Source organism: Anomalospiza imberbis, chromosome 11, assembly GCF_031753505.1.
Source record: "Anomalospiza imberbis isolate Cuckoo-Finch-1a 21T00152 chromosome 11, ASM3175350v1, whole genome shotgun sequence".
Classification (NCBI taxonomy): Eukaryota; Metazoa; Chordata; class Aves; order Passeriformes; family Viduidae; genus Anomalospiza; species Anomalospiza imberbis.
In genome coordinates, this window is record NC_089691.1 from 10,797,181 (window position 1) to 10,822,288 (window position 25,108).

The following is a 25,108-nucleotide window of genomic DNA, read 5'->3' on the forward strand; positions in this document are numbered from 1 at the left end:
TCGCCATCTCCAGCTGCTTCAGGTATTTCGCAGTGATACCATGCAAGACTCACTGATTTTTCAAGCAGTTAAATCCTAAATTCTGTAGAAGATTACTCTTGACAAAACGACATGACTAAGACTGAACTTAATTAAATTCAACTCGGAGCAATGAGTCTCAGTGGAATTTCATTTGCTGTTTCCATTTAAGAACTGAAATGGCCTGGCCAAAAGTTTTTATCACTTCGTTTAAGAAAGGATTTCATGTCACTGCCTCTTATAAGCCTTCCCTTGTTTATATTCTTGCAAACCAAAATTTTGAGGTATTATCATCATGCATGCCCTTCTAGGTTTTGCTGGCCCCGTTTTAAATTTCTATGTGAATAAGAAGTGTATCTTTGTGAAATAATAAGACTAAAGTACTTAGTAAGAATGATACATTTTATTAAACAGTAAATTAATTCCACTAGATGTTAACAAATAATCTTTTGTCAGGAGAAAGTTAAGAGAATAGACACGTGATCCCTGATAAAAAGAAAAGTACAGAAGAAAGGATTCTTACCTACTGGAGATATTCCCAATAAAGAGTGATTCAGAAAAATTTTTCACTTAGCCATTTTAAATACATTTTAGTTTTGACAAAATGCGATTATCTCCTTCAGCTGAGAAAGCAAAATATTTCTGCATGTATTGTAACACTTAGAAACATCTGAGTTTCTTCTTCAAGAAGAATCAATGCAGAGACTTCAGAGCTGGGAACCAACTAACTGAGAGTATTTTGCTACAACTTGCAATAAAGCCTCATAAAACACTAGGGCTCTGCATATGGAATGTGCCCTTACAAATCTCCAGGAACTCTGCCTTGTTGTGCAGAAATACAGCCATCTGTTAATATCTGGAACGGTTTGGACAAGAGACACTGCTAGAAAAAGCATGCCCTTGATGTCAGTTGCTGGAATAAAAATGAGAAAATGCCTAGGTGGGACAGCTGGGGTCTAAAGATCCACAACTGCCCAGTGTTTGAGCCTGCCATGCTCTATCTTGCTCCTACAGCTGCGATCTCCACGGCACTGTCCTGCACCTCTCAGCAGGATGGTTTCTATCAGGTAGCAGCAAATGTTGTGTTGGCTGCTGGCTGGCCAGGTTCCATCAGCTTCAGCAGGGAGTGACTGTGCAGACTGCTGACATCCACAGAGAAACACCAAAGAACTGCATAAACATCATCTGCTCATCTCATCTTCCCTTCCATCCCCCGCCTCAAGATGTAAAGCAGCATTTTATTTGAATTTGAAAATTATATTTGGTCTAATAAATACACTCAGTTAAATACACACACAGAAAAAAGTCATAATTATTTTTAAAGCATCTTTTCCATTTTTCAAACAGCCACAAAAAACATCAAACATTTCAAAAAGTCAATATTAATATTGACTATTAAATTGATATATTAATAGAAAAGCAAATAAGAGCTGGTCACATGATGACTATGTTCTGCTAAAATGATAAAGCAGTGAAAATGCCAGATATTTCAGCTTGCCTGATTTAATTTGAAATGAAAAAACACTGCATTTAAAATTAGCTATATATTAGCATAACATGTATTAATGGTATGTATGTTACATTATACTTATATATACCAAATACATGTATTATCAACATACTATGCAATGTACATTGTATATATAAACAGATAGGATATATAGTACATAATAGACAATAGATTTAAAATCATTGTATAAAACATTCATATTTATTACATAATCTAAATTGAATAGTACATTCAGTATATGTTCATTACATATAATACATTAATGTAAATATTATGTTGGTAAGACACTCATTTGTATACTGGATACATGTATCCTTTTTTTTCATGTAAACCAGAAATAGCAGGGAAGGATCTGAAAGAAAATGGAATAAATGGAGAACCTACCTTGACAAGAGAGGATTAAACTGGTAGTTGCTTATTCTGTCAAAATTAATGCTGAAAGATAATGCAATTGTTTTTTACATAACCAGTCAGAGAGTTAAAAGATCACAAACAGAAAATAAGTCTGAAACTAAAGAACAAGAATAGCACTAAAATAAAAATGTGTAACCCCTTCACTAAATCTGGGGGGATAATTAGAACCAATTTTTTTAACACTGGAGAAAACTCTGAAACAGTTCCTTACCTTTTGACAGCTCAGCTCAGAATGTTTTAGAAGCTATGTCTGAGGCAAGTTTGTTTTGCAGAAGATTCATAAGGATATAAGTAACAGTTCAAACTTTGCTTTATATTTCCACACTGCTCTATACAGCAGAAAATGCTTTCTTAGTCTGTCATATTTTAAATGTGGTATGGCAATTATATATGGAATTTGTTGTATTCCTGAAAATCAGTATAAAACTGATTGGATAAATTGCTGATGAATGAGCTTCAGGGATGAGAACTCAATAGAAAACTGCATCTCCAAGTTTCTCCTTACCTGTTTATTCTGATTTCACTATCAGTTTGCATCTTAATTTTTACACTAGAAGTAGAACTTTTGCTATACAGCATGCCTCAGTCATTTCAAATGTAACAACTTCTCTGGAATCAGCATCTCCCACTAAGCAACTGGTCCATACCTCTGCACTGAAAACTCAGTCTGATATATATTATTTTGGGAGCCTTTTAGATCATCATTGCTCAGTAGGCAGAAATCTGGCACTGAGCTGCCTATAATGCTGCTCGGTGTTTTTCCTTCTGAGTCAGTTAGCTCAGAAGTCAGGATAGGCTTCCTTCAGCAAAAGATCTCATTTTTCATCAAGTCATTAAGACTTTGACACGCTCGAGCCAAAATCCAGATGTTTTTCAAGTATGCACATGAACTATCTCAGCTGCATTTCATCCGCCTGAAAGAGACACCAGCTCTTTAGGGGTCAAATGTGACAGTGACAGTCCGCTGAAGAGCTCCCTTTCCCTTACCCAAGATGGCTATGGAGCAGGCTCTTTCTGCCCTCAGCTATGATGGCTATCACAACAATTTCATGGACTTCCTGCCCAGAAAAAGGAGGGACACAGCTGGCTCCCGCTGCCCTTACCTAACATGGCTGCGAGGTGCTCTGCCTGATTCAGCTGTGTGACAGCGTTCGCAGAAACGAAGCAGGAGCTGACAGTTCCTCCCTCCTCCTCCCCTTTCTCCTCCTCCTCTGAGCACAGCACAGCCGAGCACTTCACCTAGAACTTCTCATCCACCTGTTGCTTTCCACAGTTCTGGGATGGACGCTTTCTGGTAAGCAGCAGACACATCATAAAATACCTATACAATAATTGTATCCTCATTTCAGAATGCAACTGCTTTCTGTATTTTCATCTTAGCCTTTGATTCTGCCCCTGATAACTTCTGAACTCATCAGGCAATTTGAAATAAGAGCTGAAAAGCCTGAGGGATACCTACGCCCACGCAGCTCCACTGAGAGCTGGCACTCATGCAGAGAAGGAAGGGTCAGATTAATGTCCTCGATGAGCAGTGGGTACAGCTCAGCTGTTACACCAGCCATTGGCAGTGCCAAAAAGAACTAGAAAGGCACATACCATTGCGTGAGCCTGTCAGAGCGGGATTTCTCCAGGGGATGAGGAAGGGTTCAGGAAAACGTAATATGCCAGTGGCTTACAGTTTAAATGACACAGTTATATTATATTATTATTATGTTATTATAAATACTTAGATCATCAGAGAAAGGTATCCACTGCTCAGTTTATTATTTTACCTGATTCTCTTAGGCCCTATAGATGGTAATGGATTTTTTTCATCTCTAATTTTACTTTCAGTCTCCTTTCTCCATTAAACATGCACACAAAAACATAAAAAATGCTCTCAGAAACATTCTTTTCATTCCAACACCTGTAGTACCCTTTGTCCCCACATTTTACACTTTGCAATTCCAAAGTGCTCTCAATTATTTCTACTTTTGCAACTCATTCCCTCAAATGTAACTCCTAATGGACCTAAATTTATTCTCACTTTCTCCATCTTCTTTTTATACCTTTCCTTCTCCCTTTGATTAGTTATGGCACCTTGTGTGCTGTAAGCAACAGCCACACTGAATTTCCACTTATTAAAAAAATTAGTAAAAGCAAATTATGATTATATTTATCAGAGTAGTACAATCTCATAAGCTGATGAAAGCCATGAAGTGACGTGCCAGATTTTTCTTCCCCTGTCAGGAGAATTAAAACTACAGATAAACAGTTCTAAACATTTCACCTATCAGTTGTTTGTTTTTGTCTTCACAAAAATCAGACTTGTCTTTAATCTTGGATTTCATTTCTCTGTTTCAAACACAGATCTACAGCCTAGTTTTGCTGTTGTTTTCTCACTGGATTGTTGGAAAAAAACTAGTCTGTTATGAATCAACCTCCCTTCCCCAAATCACAGTGCAGTCAAAAAGAAAAGGAAAAAAATTGAAGACAGCCCCGAGGTTTTACTGTGCTACAGCTAAGAGCGCACCAAACATGCTTTGTCTCATACACTGCCTGGCCTTACCTTGATCCCTGCTTTTCCCCTCATCCACCGCTGAAGAGCCTGGCCCAGCTCCACTCCTGCCCTCCACGGCTGCCAGCTCCTTCTGCCATCTCCCATATCCCTAATCCTAACACCCTGTCACAGGGTAATTATAGTGCTGGCATGACCCCAACATCTATCTTACATCAACAATTCCCAGTGTTTGCTTTACAGAGAATGACGGAATTAAAAATGTATTTGGACTGGAGAGACTCGTTTGGCACCAGATGCCCTTGACAAGTGACCTTTCCTTGGCTTCTAGAAAACAGGCATAAATATGACCTTGGATGATGCTCCATGGTGTACTGAAGGAAGACACAGCACCAGTGACCCCACCTCAGTCCTGTCCCTGCAGCCACCGCTCCAAGAGTCTCCCTGCTCCAGCTGCCAACCTGCAACAAGACACGGCAGACACGGCCAGCATTCCCCCGGCGCCAGGACTCGTCAAACCACACCGCGGCTCCCTGGGCTTTTAATCGGGCATCATAAAACGACCAGACGCGCACAGGGAAGGCAGGAGGATGTTCAGGAGACTCTTGCAGTTTCTCACGCAAGCTCTGCTGAGAACGTGTCCCCCCAGCTCCTCCTCTGAGCTCCGCGCTTTCGCAGAATCACGGAGTATCCCGAGTTGGAATCAGATCATCGAGTCCAACTCCTGGCCCTGCACACGGTGCCCCAAGAATCCCACCGCGTGCCTGAGAGCTTTGTCCGAAAGGTTTGTGAACTGGCAGTCTTGGGGCCGTGACCACTTCCCTGGGGAGCCTATTCCAGTGCTCGACCACCCTTTGGGTGAAAAGCCTTCTCCTAAAATCCCACCTAAACCTGCCCTGACACAACTTCTGGCCACTCCCTCCCCCTTATTTATAAGGGCTGACGGGCCCTGCTCGCCCTCTCCCTCGCAGAGCTGAGAACAGCGAGGGCAAAGCGACGGCACGGGGCCGGGGCTCACTCACCTCAGCGACCAGCCCCGTGCTAGCCCGTCCCAGCCGTGGCCCTGGGCAGGAACACCGACCCCTCGCCCCGACCCCGCTCCGTGCCCGCGCGCCCGGAGCGGGGCGTGCCCGCCCGTGCCGCAGCCTCACCGCGCGCAAGGCGCATGCGCGGGGCCCGCCGGTGCGCACGCTGCCCGCCCCCGGCCCCGCCCCGCCCCGGCCCCGCCGCCGCGGCCACACCGGGAAGGGCTCCAGGCGCTATGGCGGCGGCTGCGTGCAAGGTAAGGGGGGAGCGGGGCGCGTCCCGTGCCGCCCGCGGGGCCGAGGGGACGCGCCGGGGGACGCGCCTGACCCGGTTTGTTTTGGGCCCCGCAGGTTGGAGGAAACTTCCCGCGGCCGGTGGCCTCCTGAGCGGCAGAGCGACCGAGCGGTAACGGCCGGGCCCGGCCGCCAGGCCTCTCCCGCCGCCGGGGCAGCGGAGCCGCACTGGGCGGGCGGAGAGCGCGGGGGTGCGCAGCGGGCCCGCCTCATGCGCAGTCACCTGCGGAGGGGCTGAGCGGAGCCGCCGCTGCCGCCGCGCCCCGCGCCGGGGGCTCCTGGCGGGCGCTTCCCGGGGCAGCCCCCGTTGCCTGCCCCTGCGGAGCCGCCGCCGAGGGACGCACACCGACCCCGCCGCCAGCAGGAGCCACCGCCGGGGAGCGACCTGTCAGGGCACCTCGCAGGCCGGCCCCAAGAACCCTTCCCACGCGTTGGTTTGTCCCCGGGAGAAGGCGAGTTGGGAGCCTCTCCATGCCTTATCAAGTTCCTTATCTGAGCGGTTCCCAGAAGCTGTAGACCAGTTCAGCTTTATCTGGTGTAAGGGAGAAAAACAGTGTAGCTCTCGCACTCCATCCTATATCGAGGACCACCTATTCTGCTGGGGTTCGACACACGAAGATGGTGAAATGCGGATTGCTGGGTGAACCCTGTTGTGGAACGAGGGCTTTGTATTCACCTTCCAGTTCCTGATCTGTGCCGCGTGTGAGAGGACGCTAATCTTTCTCCTTCATCCCCCTTCCCTAAACCTTTCCTTGCTTCAATGTTGCATTGGTCAGACTTTTGGTCAGTGTTGTTTACGGAAGGGGGGGGGGGAAGAAGGCAGTTGAGGTTACAAACACAAGTACTTGTATGACTCATCTACTTGGATTTAAGACATTGTATCCTTCTTTCTCGGGGCCTTTGCTTCTCTCTGAAGGAATCAGATGCTTTTTCCTATTCTTCCAGAGGAGGATGGATTGAAAGTTGTACGTTTTAGACTTTTTTTGGGCCACTGCTGATATTAAAAGACATAATGGGACTCTTTCACTGGATTATTGCCAGAATTAGTTTACATATTGAAACAATGAGTTGTTAGGCCTCTCATATGATAATATTTGTCCTGCTTTAATATAAAGTTGCTGTGGAGGTGTTTTTAAAATTGTGGAGGACGGTCTGCATCAGAAGAGGCTCTCTTCATCTCTGGTTGGTGTGGCTGCCACAATCTGTCCTCGATGCCTTCAGCCTTGGCCATCTTCACTTGCCGCCCGAACTCCCACCCGTTTCAGGAGCGTCATGTCTACCTGGACGAGCCTGTCAAGATCGGCCGCTCCGTGGCTCGCTGCCGGCCAGCCCAGAACAATGCCACGTTTGACTGCAAGGTGCTGTCCAGGAACCATGCTCTTGTCTGGTTTGATCACAAGACAGGCAAGGTAAGATGTTCATTTTAAAACGCTGAAACTGCCCATTTGTTTTAGCAAGTGCCCTGTAGATTGCGGATCACTCTGGTTTTGCTGTCATAAATATGGTTGCATAGGGCAGGAGTGAGATTTGTTTTAAAGCGATAACTTTCCAGGTAAGTTGGTAATTTCTTACTAAGCAGAAACTTTGAATATTGTGAAAAGTATATTAAACTAGCAGTTGAAAATGGTTAGTTGAAAGGCTTTGCTTATTACTGGAAATAGGTGATTTTGAGGAGAGATGTGCAAATGTGAAAGCACATTGTGTTGATACAGTGGTGTAATAGTATTTTTTTTTAAATGCAGATAAACTACTGTTTTAGTGGTGTGTGAAAATTGATTGTTAGGAGCATTGAAAAATGGATTTTAAAAAGATACTGTTCTTGTTTGGCACTCTTCCTACTTGTCCTTTTGAAATTTTGTGAAGTATTTTTCTTGGTTCCAATAGGAGGTTTATTACTGGCAATAGGAGTGTAATGGGTGGCATTCATGATATAGTTTTATTGTTAGTGAAAATGGTTTTAAAATACATCCTGTGTTCTTAACTGTTCCTCTCTAAAGTCTGGCAGTCTTGTTAAGCAAAATTGAGGGGTCCTGTAGTGCATGTTTTCTCCACTAGGGATTGAACTGGGACAAGTAAAGTTGTTTTACTTAATGACTGTCAAGTTATTTTTAAATATCCAGCGAAAAATTAACAAAGGGCAGACTGCAGTTGCTCAGCACTGCATTTTTTTCCCAGCTATATTGATGTTATGGTCTAGAACTTAACATGTTCTAAATCACTGGTTTTTAGCTTCACACTTCTGTGTGAATGCACTCAGTCCTTCTGTGAAATGCACTCAGTGTAGCTCTGGATTTTAAGAATAATATGGGCTGTAATTCATGCAGATTTTTTCAGTAGTATGACACAGCATGAGGAACAGTACAACGCAGTCAAAGTTCTTAAACCTTCCATTGTTAACTATCCTATATTATGCAATACTTAGACATGATGGGACAAGACAAGCATTTAATTTCTTAAGGCTGGATTATGGCTTTCAAGTTACCTGCAGGTAATTGTGCAAACTGCTATCTGTATTAAACGTTTCATTAAGCATCTTGCTTTGGCTCTATTGTGTATGTGACGTGCATTCTTGGATTCTAGAAAACTTAAGTGTTTTAAATACTTTCAGTTTGGTCTTTAACCTTTCTTGTTTGATTCAACAAAGTAAAATGTTCCAATTTATTGTTCTGTTTTTAAATTAAAAAGTATTATGCATACAGGTTATTATCAACATTTCTTATGGCTTTTTAAAAATATTTTAAGACCCCTGCGTGTTCTATTATGGTTACAAATGTGGTCTGTCATTTTCAAGATGGTTAATTTGAGAATGCACTGAGTGTTGATCAAGTCTGCTAACTAATAGACAAGCTTCAAAAACCATCAGCTGTGAGGTTTTTTGTTTGTTTTTAAATTTCAGTTAGCTTTGGCTTCTCTAATATAGGTAAAAAATTTATATGCTTGCTCACTTATCTGTTTTAAAATAGCAGCTTAGTAGTAGTAATTAAAAGGATTATATTTGATAGTTCTGGAGATAACATCATGTGAAGATTTGACAGAGGTCTGATGAAAATTGCCAAGGTGGGCATTGTAGCCATAGTAAACAACTGAAGAATGGGTTTGTGATCATGCCCTGGAATCCACTCCTATTGCATGTTAGATGTGGTGTTGTAAAAGGTTTAAAGCACAGGTATAGCAGCGAGGACAATTTCACATTCTGTGCTTGTTTGTTGGCTGTTTGGTCTGGCTTTTGATCTGGTTGAGTATCGGGATGGTAAACTGTGAGACAGTTGGCTGGGTGGGGGAAATGCACCATTAGAGGTAATAGGTATCAAATGCTGTTGTGAAAAGGCAGGTAGAAGATACTGATAAATACAGGCTTGATCTTGAATCACAAGAACTACTTAAAAAATTCTGTGGTGTTTTCAAAATGCAAACAAAAACATGCCAGAACATTTACGTGCAGGAACATCTATTATCATTGTTTACATAACTGCTAATAAGCACATCTCATTTAGGAAATTGTCATTATCCTATCAATGACCTATATTTAAACCTGCACAAATTCTCTTTGTCAAAATATTTGTAAACATTACTTAGAACCTTATATATAGGACATTCATCAATTCTGGATTTTTTGAAAGATAAAATACCTTCAAATGTTAATTTAGTAATGAGAAAAACCTTCAGATATTTCAAAATAGTTTGTTAATGATCTGGGACTACAGTTTCATAAGTTGTGGGCTTTGGCAATAACAGTTTCGGGCACTACCCGTCACTCAGTCCAGGCTCTGTTGCCTCTTGAGCTGCCTTTCAGTTATATTTTATCACTCTTTTTTTTTCATGAGGGCTTGGAGTTTTATTTTGTTTAGTGAATCATATAAGTGATCCTGTTTACTACATAGTCTGTAAACAATTTTGTTGGTATTGTCTGTAAATAGGGGTAAAACCTGAAGAGAGGGAGCATCAGTAAGCTATGCCAAGGAAAGTAGTACAGAATTTTTTTCCTAAGGCAGAGGAAGGTATAAGCTGAAATATGTTGCATAAGTAGACCAAGCTGAAGATAACATGTTATTTACAGTTGAAAGATGTGAATGTTTATTTTGTATAAAGGCACTTTAATTATGCATGGAAAAAGTTATTTGCCCAGGGAGATAATGTCTGTGTAACACCAGCATTATTAAGGTTGAAAATAGCATGAGTTTTCAAGATCACCAATACATAACAATTAAAAGAAGATACTTAAAGTTGGATTTGCTTTTTAAAATATTTTAAACATAATATGTAAGCCTAAATGTGTGTATTATAAAGGTGGAAGGAGATAGTGTTGGGATTATCTGTACTTGGAGTTTTTCTGTGCATAGTAATATTTTTATAGACAACTAGTGCATCTTCCTGCCTGCGTTTGTAGATACAGCTTAATAACTTCTAGTTAACTAGTGGATTTTTCATGCAGTGATAACATTAGAATATTATAATTAGAATTAATTTTGGTTTTTTGTTTTTTTTTTTTTTTTAGTAATTACAAGTTAATGAATCTGGGTTTTTTTAGAGGTGCCTGAAAAAGTGAGTCACTAGATATGTAGGAAGTAGATGTGCTGAGCGTGGAGTGTTCCAAAAAGTGTGAATCAAAGCAAAAGAAAAAGTGGGCTATACTTCAGAAAATCTTAATGTTTTTGTTCAGCTCAAATCACTGCATATGGGAAGAAACTCTTAAAAATTGTGTAACTGAAATAATCTTAAACTTGTTTTTTTGGGTTTTGTTTTCATTTCTAAAAATAAGCAAGTGGAAGACCTTTGAGAATTTGTATATGACTTCCAGGCTGAAATGTTTCTGACAGCTGTTGTAGAAGCTTTTAGGAGAAACCTGAAGCTTTCAAACAGATATCCAGGCCTTCAAAATCTCAAATTATTCAGTACCTGACATTGTTGTGAGTTACTATTATAAGTACCTTTTATAGGGAATTAATTGCCACAGTTTACCAAAGGCTCTGAGAAACTGTGAAAAATATTTTCTAAGATCAAAAGCACCCCAAAGAACCAGTCATTTTTAATAACTGAAAAAAACAGTGTAGGCACAAGTTGATCTGTTAATGGTAGCTAATGCTATTGTTTTCATTTAATTCAAAGTGGATATGAATTGAATTGAGCACATTCATATATTGGTGATGGAAATGCTAAGTAGTATATTGGAATCCATAGTCCCCATAACAGTAAATGAAATTCGTTACAGCTGTGCATTATGGCTTCTAACTTAAAATATGTGAGATAAAAATACTACAAAATACTTAAAGAAAACAAACACAAAACAGATTCCCTCTTCCCCCCCACTAAAACCCTCAAAAAACCAAACCCCAAAAGAACCAACCAAAAATCCAAGAAGGAAAACCCAAACCCAACCAATCTTACCAAAGCCCAGCAACTGAAAACAGCCAGCCCAAAGGCGCAGCCAGTTTGACGTGATCTGAAGGACGCAGTGACGTTTACTCCGGTTGTGTTTGGGATGACACCGAGCCGGTGAGCGTTGGTGTGGTGGGGGCGAGTTGGTCTGCTCAAGGGCAGGGCTGCCACCCACTGGGACCTGCCCTGCTGGGTGAAGGGGCAGACAGGAGCCTCAGGACAAACACGAGCCTGCACTTGGAAACGAAGAACCCTTTGCAGCTTATTAGACCCTGCCTAGCATACTGCGCTCAATTTTGGACCACTAATGCAAGAAATGCATTGACAAACAGGAGTTGAGATTAGATAGTCTTTTTTTGCTGTATTGTATTAGGGAGTAAAGTAAATTGATATGAAAGAAAGCAAACAAAATTAGTAAAGTGGAAATATGTTACTCACTTTACATTACATAAAATGTTTTGTGGATATCAAGAACTTGGCACGATTCACGAAAGCACAGAACACTTTCTTTGGACGTTCTGTTTGTTCAGAAGTATTTTAGGAAATTTGTCTTAAAAAATTAAGTGGGATATGAAAAATGGTATTTGGAATTGCAGGGTTTTGGTGCGAAATTTTTTTTCCTGCTGCTTCCAGTAGAGAATCCTGTGTGATACTCTGGCCTATTTAGTGCTGAGCTATGTAAAGTGTGTTTCGTTTCCCCTGTATCAGTAGCACTTATTTTGATAGATACCATGTCTGTTATTTGTTTTTTCCTCTATTCTATATTTTCAAATTTCTGTTAGGATTGTTGTCCAAGAGATGAACAGATGTTTTATTTTTCAGTACTTTTAATGTTGCTGTATGCTTACAGTCTGCAGTGAAGACACAGTCTTTGAAACATTGAATGTTTGTTCCAGGTGCCCTGGGGGACTGACCTGGGATTTGCTGTAATGCACTGAGGTGAAACTCCAGTGCTTAGGTGCTTCTGGTAAGAGGGTGATGTCAGGCAGCCCTCACATACACCTGTTAATATTTTTATGTAAGTGCTTTTCACCCTGAATGAACCATCCCATTTTATACTGGTATGATCATGAGAATAGTATGGGGTAGGGAGCTCTTGCTTTCAACCAACTTCAGCCCCATGGTTTTAGGAGCTGGTGTAGGAGTGCGGGCAGCCATTTATAGTAGAGGTAAGTCAGTGCTGACAAGGATTTCCCTGCAGAGATACCATCTAGAGCCACTGCTGCAGAGTTAATACTGTAATTCTTGGAGCTGATCCATTGCAGTCATGCTGCATCTATCCTGAGCCAGGAACACCAACACATCGATTAGGCTTTAAAAACAAACAAAAATCCCTTTTGTATTTGCAGTGAATTTTTACAAACCTCAAATGAATCAGGTTGCTTAGCTGGAATCAAGGCCAGTAAATGTGTTTTCCTTAGATTTCTTATGGGATGGTTTGGGTTTGTACCTGGTCCCAGGCTTATAAATGCAAAACCTTGCTTCCCTACATTTTCATTATATAAGGTTGTTCTTGTTTTTTTTACTTTTTTATGTGTTAGTTGGGCAATCCAGTGATCGTTTACAGGTGGATTTACATGGCACTGGAGAAATACCTTGATTTGGCTTTACTTCTCATTTTTCATCATAAATGTGACAGCTTCATTTGCTTATTTATCTAGTGAAAGTAACTGAATTTATGCAGGCTGTAAAGGGCCATGTGGGTGAGGAGTGTCTGTGTCACTGTGCTACTTTGGTTGTGTTGATTTGAGTCTGATCTAGCTAGAATTCTGCAAAATGTGTTGATACATACTCAGCTGTTTTGTTGCATTTTGGGTTTTGTCATTTCTTTTAATAGATAACATAAACGTGTTTTTGGAACAAGGACAATGGAAAGGAAGGAAGAATGCTGTCTCCATCCCTATAGCTAGCAATTTTACAGTCTATTGCTACTAAATTATGTGACTATTCGTTGTCTCTGGATTTTCTTTTGAATCACATCAATACTTGCTTCCTCTTAATGTTGTTCACTTGAAGAGAGTTTGGATTATCCAAGAGCTCTGAATTTTGTTAGAGCTTTCTGTGACCATGCATTAATTTTCCCAACTTGTCTGTCTTTCCAGAAACATTTCTGCTTGTGGCAGAATTTTTGGAAAATGGCTCAGCATTATCACATTTTTGTTGAATATAGGCAAGTGTTTTTTCAGTCTGCTCTAGGAATGGGAACATCAGGCAGAGAGATGGGTTGGACTATACCCATCTTGCAATAAGACATATCTCTCTGCCAGAGGCTCAGAACAGTTTCCTCCTTGAAAAGGAAAATCATTGTGCTGGAGCCAGACAATCAATTGGATACAATTTTCCTGTTGTGTTGTACCAGACTTGTGTGTGATTGGGCAATGCCTTAGAGTTTATTTCAGTCTTGAGAAAGTATAAATAAATGATGAACTTCCAGCAGGCTTATAATAGAAAGTCCAAAATCCTGTAGTAACACTGTAGTTGAGTGGAAAAACACAGAAAATGCTAGCAGGAGTTTGAGGTTGGTTTTTTTTGTTTTTTGTTTTTTTTTTTTTTTTTACTTTTGTAAAAAATAAACATAAAAACTACAGGGATTAGTCAAGGGTAGTTTAGGGCATGAGGAATTTAAAAGATCTTTGCAGGGCTAAGGAACATGACAGTATTGATAGTTGAACTGTGGTGTGTAGTGAAGGGAAATACATGCTATTCATAGAACTTTTAGGTTATAAAACAACATAAACCACCCATTGGAAAGAATTGACAGTTAGATGGGCTCAATTGCAAATGTCCTAATAGTGTAAAATTGGAGAACTTGTAAATAAATACAAAAAATAGTAACAGTATTGTGCTATGTTAAATTTTTCCCAGTAGGACTATCTTTAGTTTTTGTTTTCACATGATAATTCAAATGTGTTGAAATTATTTATTACAGAAAGTCTTCAATACAGAAAGCATACAGTGTTTCATATATGTATAAAACCTATATAAGAACAGAAGGGTGATCTTTTGCTCTTGTGTTGATAGTATTGAATAGAAATCTAAGAATTAGGTTATTAGTGCTGCATATTGTCATAATTACACTTGTAGCATTTCTTCCATAAAAATAAAATAAATGCAAGAGTTTAAGATAGAAAAGTTATGTATGCATGTATCCATGTATTGAGTAATACCTTTTTTAAAGGAAGGAATAGAAATGTTATGTTTCAAATCCGGGATGAAAAGCTCTGGAGTGGGCCAGATAGATATTTGTACATCAAGTTCTTCTGAAGACATTTGGTACTGGCTGCTGCTATCTGCATATGTCATTAGTCTTATCTGATACGGAAGTTTTTGCTCTTAAATGGAACTTTTCCAAAGTTGTTCCTTTTTTGGAAGTGGGGTGAGCTGAAGTTTAAACTTTGATTTGTTTAAAACTTAGTCTTTGCCATAATATCAATGGTCTGTGGTTTTTTTGCTTGTTTAACCTCACCTCAGCAGAGTTTGATGATTATGCCTTGCTTTCTGGGTTTTTTTTTAAATTGGTTTTCTTGAGGTGTAATGCTTAATTATATAGGTTAGAAGCTAGATCTCTTGCTTCTGCAAACCTGAGCATTTGGCTTGCCTACCTTTTTGCCTTTAATATCCTGGTGGCCTTTCCCAGTAACTCGTGGCACAAGTAACTGTCATTCTCTTTTTGTTGTTGTTGTTGTTGTTGCTAGCTGTGATAGTTATGCCAGAATTTACAGGCAACAGAATTGCAAATCAGTTTCTGTGGTATTACTTGTGATTTTATTCTGCCATTGCAGGGTTTTGCACATATACCTACTGTTTCCAGGTGCTTGAAGGCTGAAAGCTTTCAGGAGGCATAATGAATTATTTGTAATTCTTCATGTTTTGAACTCTAGTATTTAAAAAAATAAGGTTTGTTTTTTATATCTGGTTGTGAAAGAATCCGTTCTGCAGCCAAGTTATTTTTGCAGGTAGGTAACTCCTTGTTGTGTTCTTATCATTACAGGGATTCCTCTTGCTGCATGCCAGAGGATTTTTAGGGTTATGTCAATATTAACACATACTTCTAAGGGACAAAGAATAAGTTTGATGAATTTCCTTTTGTTTCTGTGGATTCCAGAACTTTAGGTCATTAAGTAGTTAGGATGGTCTCTACTTTTGAGTGAAGTTATGGTACTGTGAACAAGGACAGCAAATCCTGTGACATGGATGAACTGGCAGAGGATAACTAAGGCTGGTGTGTACCTCAGGAGATTGTCCAGTCCAATCTGCTAGTCCACAGCAGGTCTAATGAGTTGAGGTTGCTTGTTGACTTTGTAGAGAATTTTGGGTACAGAATTAATCCCTAGCAGGAAATAAGCTTCTGAGGTCAGTGTCAGGCATAGTAGCTGGTACATTAGCCTGGGTTGCTGTTATCTTAGGTTTCTAACTTCCAGTGTATGTACGTATAGTTAGAATTTACTATTATGCTTACCTGGAGTATTTCTTTTATAGTGTAGCTTAAAATTAGTACCAAAACATGTCAGGTAAATATTTAAAGATTTTCTGGAGGAAAAGAAACATTAAATGAATGACATTAAAATGTTCCTAATTCCATAAGGGTGGAAGTAATACAATGCTTTCACTTATAGCTGTCAACCACTACTTCCTTTTTAAGAGCTCAAAGGGGAAATTTTTTTTTCCTGTCTTCCTCTTTAAGGACCTTTTGTAGACTGCATATTCCAGCACTTGTAAGAGAAAGTCAGGAATACAAATTGTCATGGAAAGGGTATATTTGTTTTTGCAATCTCTGTAGCTATTCGATGTTAGGTAAAGCTGCTTAAGCAGAGCTTTGGTAAGTATATAAATATTGTCAGTGACAGTGAAGACCAGTGATTTGGTCTATGAACAGAGCCCTTCCTGTGTAATTAAGTGAATAAGTGATAGGCTGCTATTTATATTAACAATATGTTACCTATAACACAGAAAGGCATGTGGATGTTCTAAGTCTACTTGAATGCTCTTTACCCTTGGCGTCATTCTGGTCTTTGGTTACATTTATTAATGACTCTTAATTAGAAAGTTAAAAGTATGTGTGCTGTGTTTAGATAACTTCTAACTTCCACATAAACAGAGAAGAAAATGTTGCTGGAGTTTTTGTACTTGAACAAATGCATTGCATCAGCACACAAGGACAACCTTCCTTTCAAAGTGCATGTTTTGATCCTGAATCTCTGTCCACATGCTGCCTCGCTGACTGAGATCAGCACAGATTGTACTTCCATCCTGTTGCAGCATATTGCTTCCTGATCAATTTAATGCACATCTACATTTTAGCTGCAGACTGGCCTTCCCTGACCTCATGTTCCAGAAGTGGGCTTGGGAAGGGTTAGGTTAGCAAAACACTGCACCAACACAAGCTGTCCTTTCTCTGAGCCACTCTGGGACATCCAGATTGCATTCCTGGGGTCTCCTTAGGTCACCCTCTTCTAGGATTTTGCCTGCTTCACAGGTCAGTGTGAGTGTGCCTGCAGTTGAACAATATTGTATGCAGATGTGCAGGTAAGGGGGGTTTTTTTGGTCTCCTCTGGTTATCAAATGTAAGTGTGCTCATTTTCCTTCCTCTCCCATGCAGTTTAATGTTGAGCCTTCCCAAGATAAGTGTTGCTGGATAAATTTTAGATGATGATCTGAGTTTTATAAACTAATACTAAAATATCTTAATGACTACTGCTCTTTATTTTGGGATCAGTAACTTGTACTCTCTTTGATGTGTGTTATGGTTTAAACTTGCTGTATGCATCTTCTTTTATAATTGTTGTTTTGTAAATAATTGCTTTGTAATATCCTTTAAAGCCTTTTATGAAGGTGTAGTTTTGAGTCTAATGTTAGGGTACCTGTAATCTTGCAACATGATTTCAGTGGCTGGATCTGCTTGCTAGTGTCAAATCTAGAAAGTATGTTAAGCCATTCTGCTTTCAATATTGCTTCAGACAGTTATTATACAGGTGAGCAAAGCTCAGTGGAGATTATTCTCTCTTGTTCAGACCAAAACTTTTCAGACAATAGAAGGATTTAAGAAATAAGAAGTGCTTGGTTATACTTGTAGACATTTGGAAGAGGTAATTTTTTTTCAACTGCTACACTCATGCTGAGGTGTCCTAAGCAGTCTTTTTTATGGGACAGTTGTAGTGGCAGGTTATTAAACTATGAATTCATGATCATATAGGGACAGAAAATGTTTTAACCTTGAAGTTTAATTGTGTTTACAGGCACAGTCAATATGCATTTTTATTTCAAAACTGGTTATATTTCATATATAAAAAATTATGTTTAATATTTTTATTTAATATTATGAGGTAGTGGGTGAGATAGTGGAGACAAAAAAGAAGAAAAGAGGCTAATCAGCTTTCTAGATACAGTCTCTTCTGTCTGAAAAGAAGTTGTGAGTTTTGGAAAGTTCTGCTTGAATTTACAAATAATGTGGTAAAAAAAGTCACAAGATAAATATTTTGGAACATAGGAAGGGGCCAACTTTTTTTTTATTTTAATGTTAGCATTGACAGTATAATTGCTAGGACATGAAAATGGACTTCAGTGAGTGTACCGAGTCAAATATGAAAAATGGGCCAATTCAGTCTTTTTTGTTATTTGTGACCCATATAACTCCTGCTCTGGAGTTTCCTTTCCATAAAGCTAGAGATGATGACAGGAATGGACAAGACCAATCTGCTGCTGATCAGAGAGTCACAAAATGGTTTGGGTTGGAAGGGACCTTAAAGATCATCTAGTTCCAACACCCTTGCCATGGGCCGGGACACCTCCCACTCAACCAGTTGTTCAGAGTGCCATCCAGCCTGGCCTTGAACAGTTCCAAGGATGGGGCATCTTCCAGTTGTTTGGAGTTTTCTCCCCCCGTCGTTGTTCCTTTCTTGGTATTTTTTAACTTCATTTTGCTCATTAAGTACTAGCATAATAGTAATAGTAGTAGTTATTATTATTATTATATTCCAAAGCAGGAGATTTTCTGTCAGTGTTTTAAAAATTCTCAGTGAAATGTCCCATTTCACTGGAAGAAAAGCACACCAGCAATAAATGACTACAAAATCAGGTGTTACGTACACTACATTTGCTCAAACTGTCAGGAGTGCACTTTTATCAGTTGTGTCCATGAGCAGGTCTGAGGGCCATCTTAGCAGGCTTCTTTTGGAGTATCCGTATGCTGTGTAGACTTACGCTGGTGGAAGTGAACTCCTTATTTCCCTCATTGTATTTCTGAGCATTTGAAAGAGTATGAGCTCTACTTGCCTTTTTAATGCAGCCTTTGAAGTATGAGCGTTATTTGCTGGCATCTTAAAAGAGAGAGGAGGAAGTTTCTCTTTTGATAAACAAGCCTTTGGAAAGAGCTCTGTGAACTTGCTTGAAGAAGGATTATGATGACAGGAATGTCTTGTATATTTATTTTATATAATCACAAGTGGTAAATTCAGTTAAATGTAGCTTGTTTACAGTGTAAAACACTTAGATACTTGCCTACACTTGAGGCATGGGAAGGGTACTATCATTTAAATGTCCAAATTATGATAATTTACTTGTTTAACATGCTAGCAGTGTGTGAAGCCAAACTTAAGTTTTGAGAACATTATCATTTAAATAATTTGAGTTGTTTAGTTTTTTTCAAGTATTAGAGCTTTAGATTCTGGAGAATAGACATTGATGACTGTTCTTTATAAAGGTGTTAACAGGTTTTTTTTCTGCTTGGGTAGAACTGTTAAAGATGTCCCATAGCAGAAAGCCTGCATGACTTGCATCTTCCCACAATGCTAATGAGAAATTGCATTTTGAAAACTGTGGTGGAATATAGACTCTTTGTTATTTGCTGCAAAACTCAGAGCTGCAATTCAGAGAGAACTCTTGCTTTTCAGTTGCAGTTCTACTCTTGCAGAATTTTGTTCCAATTCAAAAGGTACTTTTTTCACTGTCCATTTGTTTTCCTCCGTGCTTTCTCGTACCTTTGACAGAACAACTAAAGCAAACAGCACAGAACAAAATCTTGTCAGTTTACACTCTGCAGTGAAAATGTGTTTTAGAAAATTCAAGGTCACTGAACCTACATGTGTCTGAAAATGTTGGTGGTAACACTCATTTAGAGCATGATGCTCTTGCCACCATTAGGACAGTAATCTAATTGAACAGGAATAGTGAAATGGAATAGGCAGCAAAAAGCACAGTGAACCCCAACATCAGAGTAGGGTGTTCTTTGTTTCAAGTAGCTGATCCTCTTGAGGCCTAAAACCTCTGTAGCAGGGAGTTCCTCTCTGTATTGTGTTTTTGTCAAATGCTGGGTAGAAACTTCCTTTCATTTTTAATGTATGTATATTACCATTAGAAAACACGGTATTTCAGATTGGAATTAAATTTCCCCTTATTTTTTCTGGTTGAGAAGGTGAAAAATAAAATGTTCTGCAAAATACTGTCCTTAGGAAAGTATTTGACAAATCTGAAGAAATAAGAACAAATCTCTGGCAGAAAAGGTTATGGGTGCAGAGAATATTTCTAAACCAGTTGTCAGATGCCAGGTGAGTTCTTCTGCATAACTGGTCCATCATTCATCCTGTCCTGCTCATGTTACTTCTCACACTTGGGCCACTTTTAAAACAACGAACCTTAGACTTCAGCCCTCTTGTCTGTCCTCTGTAACGTTGGTGCTGTCTTTCTTCCAGTCTTTGGGGATGAAAAGATTTGCAGATTTTTAAGAGTTACCTGTTGTTCACAATGCTTCCCAACTGGAGTCTATAAGTAATCCCAACTGCTGCCTTCCTCTTGCTACTGTTTCTTTCTGCAAAGTGCAAACGACAGTGGTAAAACTCCAGCTTCGTGCACCTTGCCTTCCTCTCGTGTCCAAGTGGCTTTGAGTATGTATGGTGATGGAGCAGCCAGACAGAAGTCAAGTTAGGGGCTGGAGAGAGGGAAATCAGGGGAAAGAGGAGTGCAGTGAAAGGCTGGAAGAAACTTTTCTGCTTCTATTTCTCGTTCTTTCTAAATACAAGCAACCAGTTCTCAGGTCACTTGCTCTGGTTTGAGCTGGTAGCCATGGAAGGTGGCCTTCAGGTGCTCAGATGCTGTGAGAGCAGGAAGCACATCTGTGTAGCCAGTTTGGAGAGTTGTTGAGGTGAACTTTGTACCAGCACTGAAGCTTTGCTGGGGATAAACAACTGGGTGAGAAGAGCACCGAGCACTGAAGATTCCAGGGAGTTTGCGCAGCAAATTCTACAAGCATGGGATAGAGACAAGGGGATCAGTGTTACAAGTGGAACAAGTGAACAAGTGCTCCAGAAGGGAATATTGAAACTGAAGAGCAATTGAAGTCACAATTGCACGCTTTAGATTGCAAGTTGCCCTCTTCTAAACAAAAAAAAACAAAAAAAAAACAAAAAACAAAAAAAAAAGAAAAAGAAAAACCAACAGGAAACATGTATTGCTACTTCTCCTTTTTAAATGTACTCTTACCATTAGGCACAGAGAGCAGAGTTCTGCGCTATTGAAAAATTATCATAAACATTACAATTATCATTTAAGGTAACAAAGCTTTTTATTGTCAATCTTCTGTGTTATGCTGTTTGAGTATTTAATTTTAAAAAATGCTTACTTCTCTCAGGCTCTATTAAAATACTCTTAGCATGTTGAAAAGAGCCATTGTTGTAAGCAGTGCTGGAATGGCAGTTGTAAGGAGCTGTATTTGTAGTGAAGTAAAGTATTTCCAGAGCAGACAAATTTATTTTTTTTTATTGAACTGATAATGTAGTTAGAAGATGGGTCATCTTCCAAGAAAGATTTTAGGAAAAATATCTTCAGCTCCTTATATAAGACTGTTTGTAGTGAGGAGGAGAGTGCTATCTCTCTGCCATATTTGAGACACTTACTGTTGTCCAGTTCACCTGTTTTTAATTGTGACTCGCTAATGAGAGCGTTCCCTATTAGAATTCACTGGGTGGTTTGGTTAAGTTGAAATAGCAGCATAGAAATGTCATTTATGTGCTTCTGTCACAGCTAAAATAGTTTGTTTCATATTTAATGTAGCTTTGAATATGTTACTTCATGAAGAAATCTACTAATTCAGTTTGCATTTTAGTTGATACTGAGTAGAGATGAATGTTTTTATCCTTCAACTGACAGTGATAACTTCATATCTGCAGAATGTAAAAGCTGTAGTAGTTTTCTTTCAAAATAATTAATAGTCAGTTTTTTCTTTATTAAGTTCATTATTTGGTTGAATAAAGTGACTTGGTGACTTTCTTCTTGTGGGTTTTTGTTTGTTTTGGTTTTTTGCTTTTTTGAATTTTATTTCTGTTTTTTAATTTATTTTATTTTCATGGCTTATTTCTAATACGCATTGAATTTTTAGTTGAAATTATGCAGCACATAAATTTGAAAGAAGACAACCAGTAAGTTAATGCACTTCAAGTGATATTGAAGTTCCAGGGAACTCATTGACTCACTGTAGACACACTTCTTTCTGGGTTAAAATCTTTGTCAATCACACATGGTAAGCTTTTAGAAAGAGAGGAATGAGAGGATGAAAGGTTTTAGGCTGATCCTGCCTGAAGCTTTGTAGTTATTCTTGTCTAACTGGAAAAGAAGTAAATGTTCTGCATTCTATCAAAAAGTCCACTGCAAGAATACTTCTGTTGTAATTTATTGTGGACTATTACTGTCATGTGACTTACTTTTGTAAATGATTATTAATTTTCTCTTAAAGTAATAAGCAAAAAATGCATTAATAATTTGCACATTGGTTACTGTATATATGGGTGACTGATAAAATCCAGAACGACCTTCTGAAATTGTAATAATTTATATTTGAAAATTAGTTTATTAAAAATATTTAGGTATTCATAGAATAGTTAGGAATAAGGATTTAACTTCAGTTGGTTTCAAATGCTACCTTTTTTGCTTTCAGAATGGTAGCTATGTGAGTTCTCTTGGGATTTTTCTCTGTTTTGTTACTCTGAACTATTGATGAGATTGGCACAATTTTGTTTACTAGTTTGCTGTTTCTGGTATTTAAGTTTGCAAGCTAAACCTTTCAAAGGGAAGTGAAGAAAAACATCAAGGTTCCTGATGTGCCTGTTAAGAAACACTGAGATTGAGAAACAGGTGGCAGAAAGCTGCTGGGTGGTGGCTGATGATAGTGTGTCATGCTTTGCATTAGTTCTGCTTGGCTCTGGATGAGTGGATGGTATTGGAAGTCTGGAGACACTCAGCTGCTGAGTCTGGAGGTTGGCAGGTCCATCCAGTTTGTGCAGTCAGGAGGCAGATTAACTGCTCAAGTTGTCCAGTTTTGAATTAAGTGTGAAAAGTATAACCTAACAAGGTAAATGAGGCGCCTTTGGTGAGAGCACATGTTTATTTTATTTGACTTGAACTAATTTTAAGGGACAGAGAAGCACGTAAATGTACTAAAAATGCACTTTGTTTGTCCCATGAGAGGTTGTTAAGAATTAAATAATATACTTTGAGCTCATAAGTTTAGCACCTCATTGTTTTTAAGGTACCTTGTTGAAGGGGTACAGGCTATTCTGTGATGCTTTTCCAGTCCCTTGTGCGCTTTGCACGCGTGGCGGTTTTGTGCTGGGAGGGGACTGGTCCACGCTCAGTTCCACCACGTGTCTGTGAGTGTTTAGTCTATTCCAAAAGAAACTAGAACATATAAACAGGGAGAGAGCTGGAGGTGTCCTGTGGTGCAACTCTTGAAGCTGATGCTGGGAGAAGAGCGCAGCAGCTGTGCACTGTGCAGGGTGTGTTTCCATAATTGCTGTGAGATGTCACTGCTCTCAGCAGAGACCTGGTGTGAATGGGGAACTTGCTAGGGTGAAAACTATTTGCAATACAGAGATCAGAAAGCAGAGAGCTCACTCCTGACACTTCCCTGGAAACCTAGATGGGAGATAGTGAGTGCAGTCAAGGAAGGTGCTGTGCAGTGAAGCCGAGAGGTCTGTAAAGGCTCGAGGTGCTGCGTACCGTACTTTGCTGCTGCAGTCTGTCATTTAAGAATGTCCAAAATACAGCCGCTTCCTCAGCCCCGAGGAGCTACTGGCAGGTGGTAGTTTTGAGATCAAGCAGGAGAAGGACTAGCTTACTTCTTTCCAATCTGTGGTAGACAGACTAATTCCTGCCTACTAACCAGCGCTATGTGGAAAGGTACTTTCATCTGAGAGGGCCTTCCTGTATCTCTTAGGTTTTGTAACTTCAGTGGATATTGACATGAATTTGTGTGTAAGCAATCAGGAGAGCTGTTACTGATCTATATACAAATTTCATCTTCTGTTTCTGTTATAACAATAATATCTTAATTGTTTTAAGGCTGACTGGGCAAACTTGTGAAGTGTTTTTTCTGGTAAACATTTGAGAATTCTTCTAACAAAAGTGCCACAGATTTGTTTGGGATTTAAAAAAATTTTCTTTCATTAAATAGTGCCAAGCTGTAATAATCCAATGAAACATTCTACCAACCTGCATCATGTATTGTGTTTGATATGCCTAGTATTTGCTTAAGACCCGAGTATACTTCTTGGCTGCAGAAGAAAATATTTTTCAAAAAAATTTGAAAGAAGAAATAGGGACACACATGTTTCTGTTAAACTTGTGTTTAACTGTGTTGCTCTTAATGGTGCCAATTCCCAATGGCCCAACCTATTTTCCTTTGAAACAAGCTTTGGATAGCATCTAATTCTAATTAAAGTTTATTAAAACTTTGTACTAATAGTAGACTAATTACAGGTAGTGTAAAAGTCTTGCTGATTTTCCTTTAATCAAAGTGTAATCTTGTCTACAGCTGTATTAAATTTAAGCTTAGATGACAAACCTCTTGGAATGTCAAAGCTTATTACTTAACAGCAAACATGTTTTTTGTGGGAAGGCTGTGTTTGTGCTGGGAGCGCAGTTTGGATGTTATGTGAACTTAATTTGAGGGCTCATCTGTTTCGGTGATACACAGTACAGATGCTTTTTTTCCATGGAGTAGATGGGCCAGGGTAGATGGGACTGATTTCATGCACAGTACCACTGCATTGCCACTATTATTAAGTGTCATCATTTTTAATTACAAGCTTGCTGAGCTTTCTTCCATTTTCTGTTTGGACTATAAATCTTGAAATAATTCTTTAAATGTTTTTGTTTTGAGCTTCTAGTGTATGTCCTTCTGTCAGCTGGGGTTTTTGCCTTTTAGTAAGTGACTAATTTTCCTGGTTTGGTTTAATTTCTGGACCTTGTTTTCTTTTCTTCTAAGAGCACAGATAATGAATTGTAGCAGAATTTAATATATTAAATGTCAACAATACATTTCAACAAAGGGTGATCTTTGTACAGAAAAAGCCTAACTGTTCTCAGAACAGCAATTTTTAAAAAATGCTGATTAGACACAGAAAAAATCTGCATGTTAATTCTGGTTCTTTTGCAGCATATGGCCAATTTCTAGCTAGATAATTTTTACCATTGATTAGGAAGTTCAATTTCTATATTTAATGGGAAAAGCCTTTGACAGAATTCTAGTTTTTACCTATGCTTGCTTATTCTGGATAGAATTCCAGTAACTTGCATAATTTCAGTATCAAGAACACTGAAGTTGAGAAACATAATTTTAAAATTTGAGAAGTAGGAGAATCGTTAATGTGGATGTTGAAGTGGTGAAGTAGCTTGTCTGGGAAGCTGTGGACTGTAAAGATGGAATTAATATTTTAGGCAACCCACAGAATATGTGAGTATATTCCTATAATTAATGGAAAATTCAGTATTTAAAAAAAACTTTGAACAACCAAATCTTCATAATATAAGCAAGTCTTTAGCTGTAGTTTGTGCTCTGCTTTTTGTGGCACTGGTTTTGCATTACCCAGCCCGGGCAGTGTGTTGTGTATCGTGGCCTTGCCCTCTAGTGGCTGCAACTCAACTTTAAATAGTGAATGGAAGAAGCATTTTCCTGCTTAGGGAAGGGATTTGGAAAACTTTTTGTGG

The 25,108-nt window shown here is 39.2% G+C and overlaps 1 protein-coding gene and 1 long non-coding RNA gene across 49 annotated transcripts in view; one reads left to right on the plus strand and one right to left on the minus strand.

Moving 5' to 3' along the window:
- The window catches only part of SLMAP (sarcolemma associated protein), a 455,854-nt gene that overhangs the window by 356,889 nt on the left and 73,857 nt on the right, over positions 1 to 25,108 (plus strand). For 25 of the 48 annotated variants that reach the window (XM_068201833.1, XM_068201869.1, XM_068201834.1 and 22 more), the window contains exons 1-2: positions 5,587 to 5,721; positions 5,816 to 7,167. In XM_068201833.1, the coding sequence (XP_068057934.1) occupies positions 6,970 to 7,167 (198 nt within the window). In that variant the 5' untranslated portion in view covers positions 5,587 to 5,721; positions 5,816 to 6,969. Of the gene's footprint in view, positions 1 to 5,586; positions 5,722 to 5,815; positions 7,168 to 12,278; positions 12,304 to 16,534; positions 16,611 to 25,108 lie in introns of those variants that run through there. The other 23 variants (XM_068201830.1, XM_068201832.1, XM_068201828.1 and 20 more) reach the window with 2 other exon arrangements.
- LOC137480657 (uncharacterized) lies at positions 407 to 5,443 on the minus strand. The gene is made up of 2 exons (XR_011003015.1): positions 3,715 to 5,443; positions 407 to 1,963 (listed from the first exon to the last, which is right to left on the minus strand). It is a non-coding gene; the product is annotated as an uncharacterized lncRNA (long non-coding RNA).